The sequence below is a fragment of the Mytilus galloprovincialis genome, chromosome 3 (assembly GCF_965363235.1).
Source record: "Mytilus galloprovincialis chromosome 3, xbMytGall1.hap1.1, whole genome shotgun sequence".
Classification (NCBI taxonomy): Eukaryota; Metazoa; Mollusca; class Bivalvia; order Mytilida; family Mytilidae; genus Mytilus; species Mytilus galloprovincialis.
In genome coordinates, this window is record NC_134840.1 from 107,896,454 (window position 1) to 107,915,021 (window position 18,568).

The 18,568-nt window shown below is 32.4% G+C and overlaps 1 protein-coding gene across 5 annotated transcripts in view; it reads left to right on the forward strand.

Moving 5' to 3' along the window:
• The window catches only part of LOC143069738 (kinesin-like protein KIF28), a 58,718-nt gene extending 44,926 nt beyond the window's left edge, over positions 1–13,792 (forward strand). For 2 of the 5 annotated variants that reach the window (XM_076244506.1, XM_076244508.1), the window contains 7 exons: positions 317–483; positions 1,517–1,575; positions 2,454–2,489; positions 3,500–3,617; positions 10,376–10,459; positions 11,366–11,491; positions 11,905–13,792. In XM_076244506.1, coding sequence (XP_076100621.1) covers positions 317–483; positions 1,517–1,575; positions 2,454–2,489; positions 3,500–3,617; positions 10,376–10,459; positions 11,366–11,491; positions 11,905–12,062 — 748 coding nt within the window. In that variant the 3' untranslated portion in view covers positions 12,063–13,792. The remainder of the gene's footprint in view (positions 1–316; positions 484–1,516; positions 1,576–2,453; positions 2,490–3,499; positions 3,618–10,375; positions 10,460–11,365; positions 11,492–11,904) is intronic. The other 3 variants (XM_076244509.1, XM_076244510.1, XM_076244511.1) reach the window with 3 other exon arrangements.
• The last annotated feature ends 4,776 nt before the right edge of the window (positions 13,793–18,568 follow it).

Here is an 18,568-nt window from a genome sequence, read left to right on the forward strand (position 1 = left end):
GCAAAAAGATGCAAGCAGTTCAAATTGAAAATAAATCTGGTCATTAGGTTTTTTTGTTTGAATTGTATTTATTGTCATTTTAGAGCCTTTAATTAATAGCTTGGTATGCGATATGGGATTTGCTCATTGTTACAGGCTGTGCTATAACATATAGTTTTACCTTCTATGTTATTACGATTCTGGTAAGAGAGTTCAATATCTCATTGCCAATCATACGACATCTACTCAATTTTGTATTAAAATTCAAATTGAATGGGGAATCTTATCTTTATAAAGAACAAAAATAATCATTAGAATTTATTTTTTTTCATTTCAGGACAAAGTTTTACAATCAGGAAAATGTTATCAGTACAAAGACTGTGTGGGGTAAAAGTTACGCAGATCTCAAAATGAGGCAGCAAGTTACAATAAAAAAAGTTACCGAAGATTTCCTGAGGTATCTCCAGTCAGATAATATGGTATTAGAACTGTGGGGAACTCAAGGTAATTTATAAAAGTACTGGAATACAGTTCACTCCTGTTTTCAAATTCAATAAAAGGTTTTGTTACAAATTTTTTTTTCAGTGATATGTGTCACCTTTCACTAAGTTAAAGCAATTGAATTTCTTCTAAAAAATATTTCTCTTATTCTGAGTAAGTTTATTTTTTCCCAAACAGCTGATTATTTTTTTAATAAGCAACATGTGGTTGATTGATATAAGTTTTTCATTGTTTAAGAATTAATTATAACGTTATATTTTCTTGCTTTCCCCTGTATTTTCAATTGTAACTTCAACTTCAGCTGTACTTCTTGTTACAAACATATTTTTTTTTCAGTGCTGTGTCACCTTAAACTAAATTTGCCAATTGTAATTGGTATAAAATGTATAACCATTCTATAATCCAAAGATAGGAATATGAATTTCCTTCCAACTAATCAAATACATTGATCACTAAGTTACAGGATAAAAATATCCTAGCCAAAATTAATTTAAAAGTCAACTAATTTTAAGAGCATTTAATTTTTAAATGTCCACTAAATATGTGATAATTGCAATCAGGTACACAAATCTGTCATGTACCCTATTTTAACTTTAATCCCATCCCTGGAAGAGATCTTTTCAGGTGTCAAACGATTATGGTTTCTCTTCTAAACAAAGTATTACATAATCACAGTGGTGTTCCCCATATATTTTTCAATTATGTTTTTTTTATATCTATTTATAGTCAAAAGCTGTGTAATCATACATACATACATGTGGTGTATGCTTTTATATTTTTCATTCATGGGTTGTTTATATTTATATGTAGCCAAAGCTGTGTAATCATACGTACATGCATGTGGTGTTGTCATACATGTATTCAGATCACAATAGTGTTACCATACATTACATCACAGAAGAGTATGTGGCCAAAGGAAAGCCATTTTTCATATTGAAACTAACGACAACAATGTAGTAACATCACATGATCTAAAACTTTCCATTTTCTAGAAGTCTATATAAACTCTGATTCTAAATATTGTTTTGTATTCTAGTGGACGAAGACAAGCAGTTAGCCACAATGACCAATGGACACAGTAATGGTACATCAGACGTGAGTAAAACAATTGTTTGCTTTTTTATTTGTTATCATCCTTTATTCCTGGTTGATCCTTTGTGAATAACTTCTGATGTTCTAACATTTCAGTCTTTTATTTTTTACCAAGCAGGTTAATAACTATTTAGATAATATTTCTACAGTATTCAATATTTCGAAAAGTATCAGTAATGTTTAGTAAAATTCCTAAGAATTTTAGAAAATTGACATAGATATAAATTATTGCTTATACTTGTATGTGTTTAAAAACAGAGATTTAGTTTGTGCTTTTCAATATATTCAACTTGTGATATGTAAAATGCAGAATTTCCTGGTGCTTTATTGTTTTATTTATCTCTTTGTTTTAAACAGTTCCTCATTAATATTTTATGATTTAGTTGTTGGGTTTTTGGCTGACTAATTCATTACTATGTGTTTTGTAATAGAATTAATAGTAAGATCACTAAGATGGTTTGGTTGCACAACACCAAATTTGGGAATAGGCAGAATTTAGAATGTTCTCTTTGTTGGACAAACTGAATAACAATTCTGAAATTTATACCAACTCAAATTACTTTTTTTTTGTGAATTAATGAAAGGTAAAAAAAAATTCAAGTCATATGAAATTGCTAATAGACTCTGTTTTTTTTTTGTTTTTTTTTAAATTAATGATTGTGAGGAATTGTTATTTGTGTATGTTTCTATTAATCAAAAATGTGAATTCATAGCAGTTTTAATGTCCTTATATAAATTCCAAAATAATTGGGATGATTTGAAAACTAAAAATATAGATTTAAAATCAACAAATTCTTGACAGATTTATATATTGAATACTATTGCCTATGAATTCACACCGTTTCTTTTCCTTATACTAACCATGAGTTATCTCCCTTCAGGATGGTAATGATATGTTGACACAGTTACAAAGAAGGGTGAGGTTACACATTTTTAAACAGAGACATTTAATTCATTAGATAGAAAATCATTTTTATCTGTCACACAATATCAAAATATATTCTAAAACAAACTAATAATGAGAAAAACAAAATTTACCATTTCAGAAACTAAGGCATTAAGGATAATGTTTCCAAAGTTCCCTAAAAAATGATAGGTTAACAGTTCAAAATGTTCTTCCCAGTAAGTCATATAGCTTCTTGGAAAACAGTGAAATTTGAAAAATTATAGCATCACATCAATAACCTAACCTATTCAAAACCCCAATTCAGTACATTGGATTTTTATTGTTTTGATTGAAATTATATTATTATAGATGTGAACAAAAATGTAGATGGCATCTTCCACACAAGTTAAAACATTTTGAAAGTCGCCTTACGTTTTGTGAATATTTCATGTTGTATGCTAACCATGAGTTATCTCCCTTTAGGACGTTTGAATACACATGTAGCTGCATAACAATAGCATAATACGCCATTAACTTGTGTTTTTAATGTTTCTGTTTTAAATAATTTTCACAATAACATTTGCATTTGCACAGATTAATTATTAAATTTACATTGTTGTAAAAATTATTAGCTTAATCCAGGTTGTTGTTAATAAATATTTGTACTGACATGGTATTGTCAAAATTTTTAAATTAGATGTTCAAGAGTTATTTATCCCTTTTTTGTATCAATTATGAAGTAAGCTCTGTTGTTAACTGATGAATTATCAAAGCGTTTATACTTATAGGGATATTTTAATTCTAATAGATTATAAAGATTTATATGAAGATTGCTAGCTGTCATAGAAAAATCAAAAATAAGAAGCAAATTATTTATGTGAACATTTATGCCATGCATATGGTTAAGTTTATAGATATTGATTAAGTAAAATTTATAGGTGATTCAGTTTTAGATTTCTAGTCTTACAAGTAAAAATTGTACATAACCATTCATGATTATTTATAGCTTTTTGTTAATGAACTTTGTATTATAATCAATAGGAGGAAGAAATCGAAGGCTTACATGAAGTCTGTGATACGCTGAAGAAAGAAAATTTTGGTTTACTTAAAAAACTGGAAATGCAGAAACAAGCTACAGCAATCGCCAATTCTAGAAGAAGTAAGAAAATTAATGCAGAACTTTAAATTCATTTATTATCATGATTTGAAGAAAAAGTATATTTTCATTGATATTCGAATTCTTGGATTTGATATTTGAATTCTTGAAACTACCAAAGTCTTGATACAAGCCAATAGATATTTCTTTGAACTATAAAATTTCAAATACATATGAAATTGCTTTCCCAAGAATAATCAAAGCGCGAAAGCGCTGTAAAGGCAGTTAATTACAGGTTGTGTGTATTTCTAGTCCAGTCATATCATTATCTTCCATAGAACAGAGGTGGTTTGTAGTGTTTAAGATTTAGAGTTCTCTTGTACCTAGTTCACCTATATCTATAGTCTACTGTTTACAGTATATTTTTTGTACCTCACCATGAAATGCATTTTTAAGACATAAGAACTTTTCTTTTTTAATGTAAATCAAAACTATTTTTAATTATTGATTATATACACATATTCAATTACTCCTATCCTATGAAAAATAATTCACAAAGATTGACTAGTCTCCGTATTGTGTGTATTGCTAGAACATCAAGTAACATAATGGTAAATGTACATAGTAACATATCAACTCCTTTGAAGACAGAACTTTTTTCAACTTCTCCCTCCAAGCAAAATATTTTTTCAGTATAAACATGATAAAGTAATCTACAGGTATTAATGACCTATAGACTCTCAAGAGCCTGTGTCACTCACCTTGGACGGTCTATGTGCATATTAAACAATGGACACATATAAAATGACAAAATTGTGTTTTTGGTGATGGGAATGTGTATGTAGATCTTTCTTTACTGAACATTTTTGGTGCTACAATTATCTCTATCTATAATAAACATGGCCCAGTATTTATAATTGAAAACATTTTTTAAAAATTAACAAAAAATACAAAAATTTATGAAAATTGTTAAAAATTTACTATAAAGGGCAATAACTCTTTAAGGGGTCAACTTACAATTTTGGTCATGTTGACTTACAATGTATTTATAGATCTTACTTTGCAGAACATTATTGCTGTTTACAGTTTATCTCTATCTATAATAATATTTAAGATAATAACCAAACTCTGCAAAATTTCCTTCAAATTACTAATTCGGGGGCAGCAATCCATCAACGGGTTGTCAGATTTGTCTGAAAATTCCTGGGCAGATAGATCTTCACTGAAGAGACAATTTCACCCTTTGTCAGATTTGCTCTGAATGCTTTGGTTTCAGAGTTATAAGCCAAAATCTACATTTTACCCGTATGTTCTATTTTTAGCCATGGTGGGTTAAACCGGGTCAAACCACACATTTTTTAAATTAGATACCGCAATGATGATTTTGGCTAAGTTTGGTTAAATTTGGCACAGTAGTTTCAAAGAAGATTTTTTGTAAAAGTTTATGGACAATGAAACCAAGTGACGAGTCAGGTCAGCTGAGCTAAAAAGGAGTTTTTAATCAAGGTAACAATGACATCTGGTGGCCATAATAGCTGTCTCATTAGCATTTTAACCACTTCCCATATTTGCTTTTAAGACAATAGAAGAAAATTATTCAATGCAAAAACAAAACTAACTTGTAAATATGAAATTCTCTTTACAGTATGAGTTTTTCTCATTGTTGGAGATTGTACAGTAGTACCTGTTATTGCTTATACCCATTTCTTATTCCCTTTAGTTTGATAAACTCACAGAATATATATCATATATTTACATTGTGCCACATCTCCTTATTTTTATATGCATTACAATAACATGAACAATTGTAATTCAAATCCATATATCAAAGCAAAATGAATTTCACTACTTTCATTCATGCATCCTTTGGCAAAATACAAGTTCTAAAATGACACAATATATGTTTATTTATATAAAAATAAAATTTAGTTTTCGACTCTTAACAGGTATAAAAAATGCACAGCTGTGTCATGATTTGTGAAATCTGTGCTGAAAACATAGGCATTGAAGGTGTTTGAGTAATTCCATCTGTGAAGCTCAACATTAGCTCGTCAGTTAGTGGTGGACAGTTATAAATTTTTCCTGCAGGATGAATGTCTGTTCAGGAAACCCAATTTCACAAATTAAAACTTTCCTCTAGATTTCTCCTACAATATTCATCCAGTTTAGTTCTTTTGGTTTAACAGGACGGAATTCACCCCCCCCCCCCCCCCCCCCCCCCCCCCCCTTTTTATTCTAAAACGATAATTGCGGTTGCAAACATACTTTGGTTTACTTGCATGGCGATTATATAAATAACAGAATATATTTCTTAAAGAAAATAAAGTTTTACCATGAATAGTTTCCTGAACGTAGTCGTTTTCAGTAAAATGTGCCTTGCAAACAACAGCTGATTGGTATGGGCTCTACGATTGCATCACACGTGACAATCTACGTTTGAGCCATGGCGTTGATCCAACTTTTCCTTCTTATTAAGTCATTTAGAAATGCATGTCCTCCTCTTAAATGACACGCAGGTAAACACCAACAAGGACTAGGCATCGTTAATTGTGTGGTTGTTTTGCAGTGCAAAAACGGAAGTTAAGGACGGAACTGACTGTCTCACTAATAAGAGACAATAAAAATTTTAGAGACAAACAGCGACAAGAAGGTTCTAACAAGGGACAAGCGAATCGTAATTCTCTCACGAGGCTATTCTCATTTGATGTGATAGGGTGACGCTACACCTATCAAATATGTACCTATGAAAAAGAAGAATTTCCTGTTAGAAAGGAAATGATATTGCATGGTTTTGATTCAATATATTCTTTAAAAAGAAATTGGAAATTTTTTGTTTTGATGGCCAATTTTACGTGTGTGCATAAAACATATTTTTTTTTATATCTAATAAAAACTAGACAATCCCTTTCTTTGTAATAAAAACATATTTTTATTTATCAATGTACAGTAATATAAAAAATGTTTTATAACCGCCCCTTTAATAAAAAATAATGCATGTTTTTTTTTAATATCTATGGGGAATAAGTTGTTGCAATGACATTTTTTTATTTATGTATAGTCGCTATATAGTCTTCTTGACGCTTCTTCTCACTAAACTAATTGTATTGTCGCTTCTTATCGCTATATTAATTTTATTGTTGCTTCTTATCACTTTTTGACGCTTCTTGTCTTTAATTAGTGGAACCCTATTCAGGAATGATAATTTCATACTTTACATAACTGAGACCGAAATAACTATAACGTCATACGGCTTCACGTACAAAAATACTTTAAATTGTATATTATGCAACATAATTCACGGTCAGTCGACTTTTAATTGTAATATCATGTTATATTAACAAGTGAAATGATTTCAAAATATCTTTAGATCGCAAATAGTACACGAAATTGAACGGACCTCTTTCCACACGGAATTCAAATAATTATAGTTTGTAATCAGATTGACTGCTTATAATGCAAAAGACACATTAATAAACAGATTTTTAAAACGAACAATACACACTGATCGTTTCTTTATTTCCCAATGTAAATGAAGGGAACAAAAACCATTTCATGCCACAAAAAGTAGAGGAGAAATTTAAACATTTCCGGATCTATTTCTTGCAAAATGACCCCAGCAAAGATTTGCGTAAGGAAAGATGAACCTCATGACTTGCAAGTCAGGCCTTAAAGCACTGCCTTTAAAAATGAGTCAACAGAAATTGATATTGTAAAACCCTTCTGGAGAGATTGCATAATTTCAAAACATCACAGTGACCCAATTTTTTAGCTCACCTGGACTAAAAGGCCAAGTGAGCTTTTCTCATCACTTGGCGTCCGGCGTCCGTCTTCGTCCGTCGTCGTCGTTTACTTTTACAAAAATCTTCTCCTCTGAAACTACTGGGCCAAATTAAACCAAACTTGGCCACAATCATCATTGGGGTATCTAGTTTAAAAAATGTGTCTGGTGTCCTGGCCAACCATCCAAGATGGCCGCCATGGCTAAAAATAGAACATAGGGGTAAAATGCAGATTTTGGCTTATAACTCAAAAACCAAAGCATTTAGAGCAAATCTGACAGGGGTGGAATTGTTAAACAGGTGAAGATCTATCTGCCCTGAAATTTTCAGATGAATCGGACAACCCGTTGTTGGGTTGCTGCCCCTGAATTAGTAATTTTAAGGAAATTTTGCTGTTTTTGGTTATTATCTTGAATATTATTACAGATAGAGATAAACAGTAAACAGCAATAATGTTCAGCAAAGTAAGATTTACAAATAAGTCAACATGACTGAAATGGTCAGTTGACCCCTTTAGGAGTTATTGCCCTTTATAGTCAATTTTTAACCATTTTTCGTAAATCTTAGTAATATTTTACAAAAATCTTCTTCTCTGAAACTACTGGGCCAAATTAATCCAAACTTGGCCACAATCATCTTTTGGGTTATTAGTTTGAAAAATGTGTCCGGTGACCCGGCCATCAAACCGAGATGGCCGCCATGGCTAAAAATAGAACATGGGGTAAAATGCAGTTTTTGGCTTATAACTCAAAACCCAAAGCATTTAGAGCAAATCTGACATGGGTTAAAATTGTTTATCAGTTCAAGATCTATCTGCCCTGAAATTTTCAGATGGATCGGACAACCCGTTGTTGGGTTCCTGGCCCAGAATTAGTAATTTTAAGGAAATTTTGCTCTGTTTGGTTATTATCTTGAATATTATTATAGATAGAGATAAACTATAAACAGCAATAACGTTCACCAAAGTAAGATTTACAAATAAGTCAAATGACTGAAATGGTCAGTTGACCCCTTTAGGAGTTATTGCCCTTTATAGTCAATTTTTAACCATTTTTCGTAAATCTTAGTAATCTTTTACAAAAATCTTCTCCTCTGAAACTACTTGGCCAAATTAATCCAAACTTGGCCACAATCATCTTTTGGGTTAGTAGTTTGAAAAATGTGTCCGGTGACCCGGCCATCCAACCAAGATGGCCGCCATGGCTAAAAATAGAACATGGGGTAAAATGCAGTTTTTGGCTTATAACTCAAAACCCAAAGCATTTAGAGCAAATCTGACATGGGGTAAAATTGTTTATCAGGTCAACATTTATCTGCTATGAAATTTTTAGATGAATCGGACAACCCGTTGTTGGGTTGCTGACCCTGAATTGTTAGTTTTAAGGAAATTTTGCTGTTTTTGGTCATTATCTTGAATATTATTATTGATAGAGATAAACTGTAAACAACAATAATGCTCAGCAAAGTAAGATTTACAAATAAGTCAACATGACCGAAATGGTCAATTGACCCCCTTAGGAGTTATTGTTCTTTATAGTCAATTTTTAACAATTTTCATAAAATTTGTAAATTTTTACTAACATTTTCCACTGAAACTAATGGGCCAAGTTCATTATAGATAGAGATAATTTTAAGCAGCAAGAATGTTCAGTAAAGTAAGATGTACATACACATCACCATCACCAAAACACAATTTTGTCATGAATCCATCTGCTTCCTTTAATATTCACATAGACCAAGGTGAGCGACACAGGCTCTTTAGAGCCTCTAGTTCAATTTTTATGCCCCACCTACGATAGAAGAGGGGCATTATGTTTTCTGGTCTGTGGCTCCGTTCGTTCGTTTGTCCGTCCGTTCGTCCCGCTTCAGGTTAAAGTTTTTGGTCAAGGTAGTTTTTGATGAAATTGAAGTCCAATCAACTTGAAACTTAGTACACATGTTCCCTATTGTATAATCTTTCTAATTTTAATGCCAAATTAGATATTTACCCAATTTCAAAGTCCATAAAACATGGAAAATGAAAGTGCGAGTGGGGCATCCGTGTACTTTGGACACATTCTTGTTCTCAAAAGAAATGGGCTTGTTTTCACAGATTAAGGGGCTTCGCGGGTATAAATCATTTATATAGGATTTCTCTATATTTTTCTACAAATGAACTTTATCTTATAGCTAGTAGAAAAATAAAATGAAAAAGTGGGGTCACCGTTCATTTGCGTTCACAATCTGCCTTCGAAAGAAGCATACATTTTTGAAAAGGCGGTTTTTTTCTGTTGAAGTGATAGGAGAAACAAAGGTAATATCGAAATAAAAAAAAGAAATTTATTACAGAAATCGCTAAAATTTTACAATGATTTAGTTTAAGTACAGTTTATATGGAAATTATATTAAAAAAGATAGGTCACCGATGAGTTGAAAAAGATATTTCAATTTTAATGCCAAAAAATGGCATTTTTCCACCAAAGGGAGATAATTTGGAACTTTTTCAATGATGTATACATTTTGAAAGTCATTTGGGGCCAACACGAATGGATTGTTTTGAATGATTTTTGTACCATATGATAAAGTAACAAATACAAAAGAAAATAAGTAAAATTTGTAATGAAAAACAAATGTTTGATTTTTTTCTGAAATTTTTATACCCTCGAGCCTCCTTAAGTGTTTTAAAGACATCCTTTTATTTGGAAAGGAAGATCACTTTTGACAGGAAATATAATTATATGGCTATGAATGTCTGAACCTTTTATCCAGTTTAAATGAGTTATTGCCCTTAACAGTCAATTTTTAACAATTTTTCATGAATATTTGTAATCTTTTTCAAAAATCTTCTCCTCTGAAACTACTGAGACAAATTTATCAAACTTGGCCATAATCATCCTTAGGGTATATTGTTTTAAAAATGTGTTACCAACATGGCTAAAAATAGAACATAGATGTAAAATGCAGTTTTTTGTTTATATCACTGAAACTAAAGCATTCAGAGCAAATCTGACATAGGTTTAAAATGTTTATCAGGTTAACATTTATCTGCCCTGAAATTTTCAGATGAATCAGACAATACAACAGTAAATACAGGTGAGCAACACAAGCTCTTGATAGCCTCTAGTTTGTTAAACCAATATTCAACAAGTAAGAACACATTTTATTATGTAGTTTTAACAAATTCTGTATACAGCCAGGGGCATTGGTGGAAGATGCCTTAATAAGTGTATCACTAGCTGTCAACAGTGTGGTTGTGGTGTCACAGAATAGAAGTTCCTTCATAATATAAGTTCCAAAAAGAAAAAAATATTCTGGAATATTTTTTCCACAGGAATAAATATTACAGTATATGTTGAACAGTTCCTAACTGAATAAATTGTATAGAATATTTGTTCCAACAGGAATAGATATTATGACAATGTTTATAACAAAGTTTCCATTGGAACTTCTGTTAGGCGGAACAAATATACGTTGACAGTGGGTTCCAATCTCTCACATGTTAAGGTGCAGGCTCAACTCTAAATTTTTTGACTAGGATTATCAGTTTCCCATCAAAGGTTGTGGTTCTCTTTATGATACTCCAGCTTCCTCCACAAATATAGGCTGACCTCCATGAAATAGCACAATATTGGTGAAAGTGGCATTAAACACTGATCACTCAATTAAGGTGGTACCCAACACTTTCACTAAAATTAATTTGGCTTGTTTAATTTCATAAAATTTTGTCAAAGTATTTACTTTGAGCCTTAAATAAAAATATAAAAATTTAAAAAATTTTGAACCAACCATTTTGTCAGAAAAATTACACTGGTTATATAGCAGTTTGATAAACACCAATTTTGATCATTGAGAAGCTTAATATTCTTTTTACAACACAACATAATTAAAATGTTACGCTGACTTTACAGAGTTATCTCCCTGTGGTGTTAGGTACCACCTTAATTGATAATTTTGTATACATTCCAAAATGATTTTTTTGGAATAATAAATTCTTCAGTGAAATTTAATAGAGAAATCAAGATATGTCACTATAACATTTTTTCTCCTTTGTAGGTAGCACGGCTGGGACAAGGAAAGAAGAGAAACCAGGATTAGATGTGGATCTTGCCAAATCATTGAAAAATTTCTTTAAAGATATCAAATTTGTTCAACACAATATACAGCAAATGAAACAAAATGGTGAGTTAGTGATATAGGACAAAAATATTTTTAAGCTACAGGTTACTGAAAGACTTCCTGCTCTTTTCTTGGTAAATAGCGTTGAGTGAAAAATTCATTATGTGAAATTCATCTTTAAAATTATTTGTAAAATTTATTAATTACATCTCTAGACTGGGTAATTCATTAAAGTGTTTTAAACAATCTTTAAAAAAAATTGTATATTTTATATAAGTCTTGTTTACAGAATTTTTGGTTCTAAGAAGCAAACTCCCTTTTAATATTTACAAGTTTCAGATTTGAAGTTCAAGAATTACAGAAACTTGATTTCAGGGACTTTATGGATAAAGTAGGACAGACATATCATGCTCTGCTGGCACAGCATTTAATTTTGAAATAATTACTTTGTATAGCATTCCTTTTCTTTTTTTCAGTTGATGAAGTACAACAAAGCAAAGAACAGAATGGTAATCTGCTGACAGCGTTGGAACTCCAACAAAAGCAGTTACATGACGTTGACCTCAAACTTAATGAAAGTGTCAGATCTTTAAAAGAAAGTGTTGCAACTGTTATTAAAAAATCCAAATCGTGATATATAAATATTGAGCCATCTCAGGTGACGACGTTTTTCAAAAAGATTGCAGGTAAATCTCTAAGATGGAAGACACTGATATACATTATTTGTGATATATCTTCGCTCCTCGTGCGATCGACAAGTTGTGTAGACGTGTGGTAGCTATCAGACAATCATCAAACTAATTTCCACGAACATGTAGCTGACAAGGACCAGTATAATATATATGTGATATATGTACACATATTTTGCCATCAGTAGTTTTGTTTTAGGGACTTTTGTATTGTATTATAAGATAGACCGAGGGGCTTAATGCAATAAATCGATGATCATAAAATATTTGCAATATTCACATTATCATTCATTCATTTACAATCAACCGTACTGTGAAGATATAATCACTTTTTGTTGATATTAAATTCTTTTCACATTTTTTATGCTATGACATATTAATTATCATTCTTAAACAATCAAGTTTGAAGGAAATTGTTGATGTTACTTTCACTTCTGTTAGTTTTCTCTTTTGAATATCAGTTTGGGTCTTTCATAACTTACTATGCAGTATGGGTTTTCCTCATTGTTGAAGGTGGTGCAGTGATCTATAGTTGTTAACTTCTTAAATAGTTTTAGGATGATTTGATATATGTATGTACCATTAAAATGGAAAGAAATAATTAAACATTAGGGGTGTTCACTTATCATAACATTGATAATGGCTATTCAAACAATTTAACATACCTCTACAGCAGGAAGATTTTTTGCCAGATTAATTGCTTATTTCATTTGTTGATACCCATGCTTTTTTTTACATAGCTATGCCATTTTTGTACATGTATGTTACCTGCATTTTGTGATGCAGAATAATCATTTTCATCCTTTTTTGTGCAAAGGTATTCATTTTCAGTTCTTACCAGACAAAGTTTCTCACTTTCAAAACCTTGCATCCCCACCCCATATGTAAATAAAGAATACCTCAGCTGTCTCAAAAGGAACTTGTGGATATTTTTCTATCTCTGAAAGCAAGACTTTATAAAATCAAACTGTTTCTAGGAATACAGTGTCGTTATATATTTTTGAATTTATGTTATTCAAGTCACTTGAAGTGCTAACATTCAAATACTCTATTTATATAAGGAATAAATGTTGCTGAATTTCCGTCCATAGAATAGTATTTATTCTGCATCCCCATGCTTTTGCATTAGTTTGGTGAAAACTGAGTTACTTAAAATTCAGAAATTGTTGTATACAAAAAATGCAACAGGATACTGTTCATCAAAGAATTTTCACCTTTATTATTAACATAATGTGATAAAAATTAAAACCCTTACCTTCCTGATGAATATGAATACATTAACCCTTTCCTCCATAGTGACGCCTTTTGACGCCACCCCCTTTACTCCATAATAACGCCTTTTGACGCCTGTGTAGTACCTCTGTTGAAATGCTTTGACTACAAAGTGTCTGCAGTAGACTTTATAGAATTTGTATCCAATATGAAAAGGAATATCATAGGAATATCTGACTTAAATTTATTTGATGAAATATTTGTTTTTCGCAATGCATTAATACTTTAAAGCATATTTTCAGATTTTCATTGAAAAATCCTATGTGAATCAAGTATGCAAAAAAAAAATTCAATGGAGGAAAGGGTTAAGGGAGCTGGCTTCTCAGTTTCAAAGTAATTAACTTTCAAAACACTAGCATATATTGATTGGGGATTAATAAAGGAATCAATAGAGCAAAAAAAATATATAGGTCACCGTGCTTGTTTTCGAGATATTAGCCATTGAAATTTTTGCGGGAAAATGTTCTCTCTTGACTTTTCTTAGCTTTATCATTGACAAGTTTAAGTCTTCAAAAACTATTAAAAAGTAATTAAAATTTTATAAGACTTATCATTATACATGTAAAAGAATTATAAAAAGAAAAATGGGGGTCACCCGGCAAATTTTGTGAAGGCATTCAAATGGTTAAAACCAGAGGATTCCGTAAATCTTACCAAAATTCCAAAACATGACAAGCCAGCTTCCTTAAGCTCTCTTTCATGATATTTTAGAAAAATCATCTAACTTTATCCTTAAATTGCATGAAATTTTTGCTGCTTGATGTTGACCAACAATTGTTCATTCAATCTTGTCTATCTCTCTCATATAGCATTTAATAAGGAATATCTTATTTATAGAACACTGCTATTTTTTTGTAACTTTTTTTTTACTGAAAGTGCTAGCAGATATATCCTTGTATAACTTAGTAAAAGCAGATTATAAATTTAGAAATTAATACAATGTTTTTTTTAATGTGAAAAATGCTGCAGTACCAAAATTTTCACTTGTAATTAGGTCTTTCCACTTTTCTGTGGAAAGCCTATTGTATTTGTTCTGATTATTATTATTTTTTTTTTTTTTTTTTTTTTCTTCCACCTAATTTTGATATTGCGACAAATGTTTGTTTCGCAATATGTCGCTTAGATATTTCTCATATTGTATCGTACAGTTTATGCGCTTTTACATTTCACCCTGCTAAGCCGAACACTTTTCTTTGTAAGAGTTATCTCCCTATTCACTGTTTATCATCAGAGTGCATCTCCTTCGTAACAAAAAAAGATAGCGACAAAATTCTTTTTACAAATTGTTCGTTACATCCTAAGGAAAATTTGGCTTATTTGGATCAAAGCGATTCGATGAAATTTTATAGGAGTTATCTACCTTTACAAAATTATTTTCTCAATATGTGTTATTAACTAATAAACCGTCAACCATATAACCCTGGAATGTATTTATTTGAGATCCCTAGGCCCTTTATTAGAAAATGGGGTCAAGGTCAAAGGTCAAGGTCAAGTTCTAAATTCGGAATTTTCCATGTTTTTGCATTTTCTCCAACCCTTGAAAAGGTATATATTAAAGAACAAGTGCAAAATGATTGCTATATAGTTATGAAGATATTTTACATTTGGTCTGATACAATTAAATAGCATCTAATAGGAGTTAGTGCCCCTGAAATGTCTTGATATGAGGTTATTTGATTATAACTTCAACTAAGTCCATTTTAATGGCATTTGACCTTGTGCAAAAGTTTGGATGACAAATGACCTTGAAAAATGACTACCGGAAGTGACCTTGAGAAAACCGGAAGTAACCTTCTTTGCAATTTTTTCGTATAAAAGTACTCAAAATCCATATATTTTGTCATATAGATACATAAACTGATTACTGAAGACTAAAAATGACTTCCAACAAACCGGAAGTGACCATGTATCTCCCATTCTAAATACAAAAGTATATAGAAACTATATATTTTTGGAATCAGTGTGAAAGAAGCTGTCATATTAGACCGGAAGTGACATTCATTTCACCGGAAGTAGCATATTATCTCCTTTATATCACTTAAAAATATGATTAAACCATTATTTATCGTATCAGTATGAACAACTATCTTCTTATCAAAATTTCTTTGATATGGAAAGACCTTCAATTGTTCTCTGAACAATTGGTTTTTAATTTTAGAAGTGATTTTTCTCTTATCTTATCATAAAGTTTTTGCGAAAAGAATTGATTAGAATTTGTGTTTTTTGCCAATGGCCAAAGATTTGCTATAATAAATCCACATATTTAGAGTAATTAATTGCTGCACCACTCTTTTTTAAAAATTCATATCAGTTTGGTGTAGTCGACATTTTCAAATACGTCCTAATTTTTAACCTCTATGTTTTTTGTTACATAAAAAGTCATCACAATATATACTAGATAATTTATTATACTTGTGTTTTTCATTCCGTCCATTTTATTATACATATATTTTTCATTCTGTCCACTTTATTATACATGTATTTTTTTTTTGTTCCGTCCATTTCAGGCATTTTTATTTTGTAGTGAAGGACACTAAATGTTTGTTTATTGATTTATGAATTATCATACATAGATTGTGAATATGTTCACATAATTTATATATTACACTAATGTGCAATTGTTTCATAGTTGATTATGCATTCAGTTTCATTTCACAGTATTGTTTATGTATTGTTAAAAGTTTAAAGTTTATTGGACGAAGAAACATTAAAGGATTAAAAAGAATTGAATTAGTTTGTTAAAGTTGATTAATGAATATTTATGAGTTTCAAGCTCTCTTGAGTGTTAGAGTTCATCAAGGACAAATGTTAAAATTTTATTGATGCCCAAAATTCTTTGATAGCCTCTGTGGCCTTTTTGCATAAGTAGACCACCTACAGTGATCACTGGCTTGTTCATTGACAAGGAATGCTTATTCCACCTACAGTGATCACAGGCTTGTTCATTGACAAGGAATGCTCATTCCACCTACAGTGATCACAGGCTTGTTCATCGACAAGGAATGCTCATTCCACCTACAGTGATCACAGGCTTGTTCATTGACAAGGAATGCTCATTCCACCTAGTGATCACTGGCTTGTTCATGGACAAGGAATGCTCATTCCACCTACAGTGATCACTGGCTTGTTCATTGACAAGGAATGCTTATTCCACCTACAGTGATCACAGGCTTGTTCATTGACAAGGAATGCTCATTCCACCTACAGTGATCACAGGCTTGTTCATTGACAAGGAATGCTCATTCCACCTACAGTGATCACAGGCTTGTTCATTGACAAGGAATGCTCATTCCACCTACAGTGATCACTGGCTTGTTCATTGACAAGGAATGCTTATTCCACCTACAGTGATCACTGGCTTGTTCATGGACAAGGAATGCTCATTCCACCTACAGTGATCACTGGCTTGTTCATGGACAAGGAATGCTCATTCCACCTACAGTGATCACTGGCTTGTTCATGGACAAGGAATGCTCATTCCACCTACAGTGATCACTGGCTTGTTCATTGACAAGGAATGCTTATTCCACCTACAGTGATCACAGGCTTGTTCATGGACAAGGAATGCTCATTCCACCTACAGTGATCACTGGCTTGTTCATGGACAAGGAATGCTCATTCCACCTAGTGATCACTGGCTTGTTCATTGACAAGGGATGCTCATTCCACCTACAGTGATCACTGGCTTGTTCATTGACAAGGGATGCTCATTCCACCTACAGTGATCACTGGCTTGTTCATGGACAAGGAATGCTCATTCTACCTAGTGATCACTGGCTTGTTCATGGACAAGGAATGCTTATTCCACCTACAGTGATCACTGGCTTGTTCATGGACAAGGAATGCTCATTCCACCTACAGTGATCACTGGCTTGTTCATGGACAAGGAATGCTCATTCCACCTACAGTGATCACTGGCTTGTTCATGGACAAGGAATGCTCATTCCACCTAGTGATCACTGGTTTGTTCATGGACAAGGAATGCTCATTCCACCTACAGTGATCACTGGCTTGTTCATTGACAAGGGATGCTCATTCCACCTACAGTGATCACTGGCTTGTTCATTGACAAGGAATGCTCATTCCACCTACAGTGATCACTGGCTTGTTCATGGACAAGGAATGCTCATTCCACCTACAGTGATCACTGGCTTGTTCATGGACAAGGAATGCTCATTCCACCTACAGTGATCACTGGCTTGTTCATGGACAAGGAATGCTCATTCTACCTACAGTGATCACTGGCTTGTTCATGGACAAGGAATGCTCATTCTACCTAGTGATCACTGGCTTGTTCATGGACAAGGAATGCTCATTCCACCTACAGTGATCACTGGCTTGTTCATGGACAAGGAATGCTCATTCCACCTACAGTGATCACTGGCTTGTTCATGGACAAGGAATGCTCATTCCACCTACAGTGATCACTGGCTTGTTCATGGACAAGGAATGCTCATTTCACCTACAGTGATCACTGGCTTGTTCATGGACAAGGAATGCTCATTCTACCTACAGTGATCACTGGCTTGTTCATGGACAAGGAATGCTCATTCCACCTAGTGATCACTGGCTTGTTCATGGACAAGGAATGCTCATTCCACCTACAGTGATCACTGGCTGGTTCATGGACAAGGAATGCTCATTTCACCTACAGTGATCACTGGCTTGTTCATGGACAAGGAATGCTCATTCTACCTACAGTGATCACTGGCTTGTTCATGGACAAGGAATGCTCATTCCACCTACAGTGATCACTGGCCTGTTCATTGACAAGGAATGCTCATTCTCCCCCTGAAGGTTTATGGTTCTTTCTGGATGTTCCAACTTCTTTTACCGAAAATAACTGGCTACAACAATACAACCAAGGAGATTGACAGTGGTATCTATCCATACATTGTTGGAAGTATCGCACTTTTTCATGTTAAAGAGTACTTTTAAGAAGATTTAAGAGGGATCAGAAGGTTATTTGTTGAAACAGATTATTTAACCATGGCATACTGAACATGCCCTAAACCAACTCAATTCACTTTTTAGAACACATTTAAGTGACATATTGTTTACTTGTTAAATGGCCTTTTAAATGATAAATACAGTCTGGACATCGACATTTCAGGTTTCTAGACAACTAATTTGACCCATATTTATCAAGCTTTAATATGATAATGCAAAATAAGAAGAT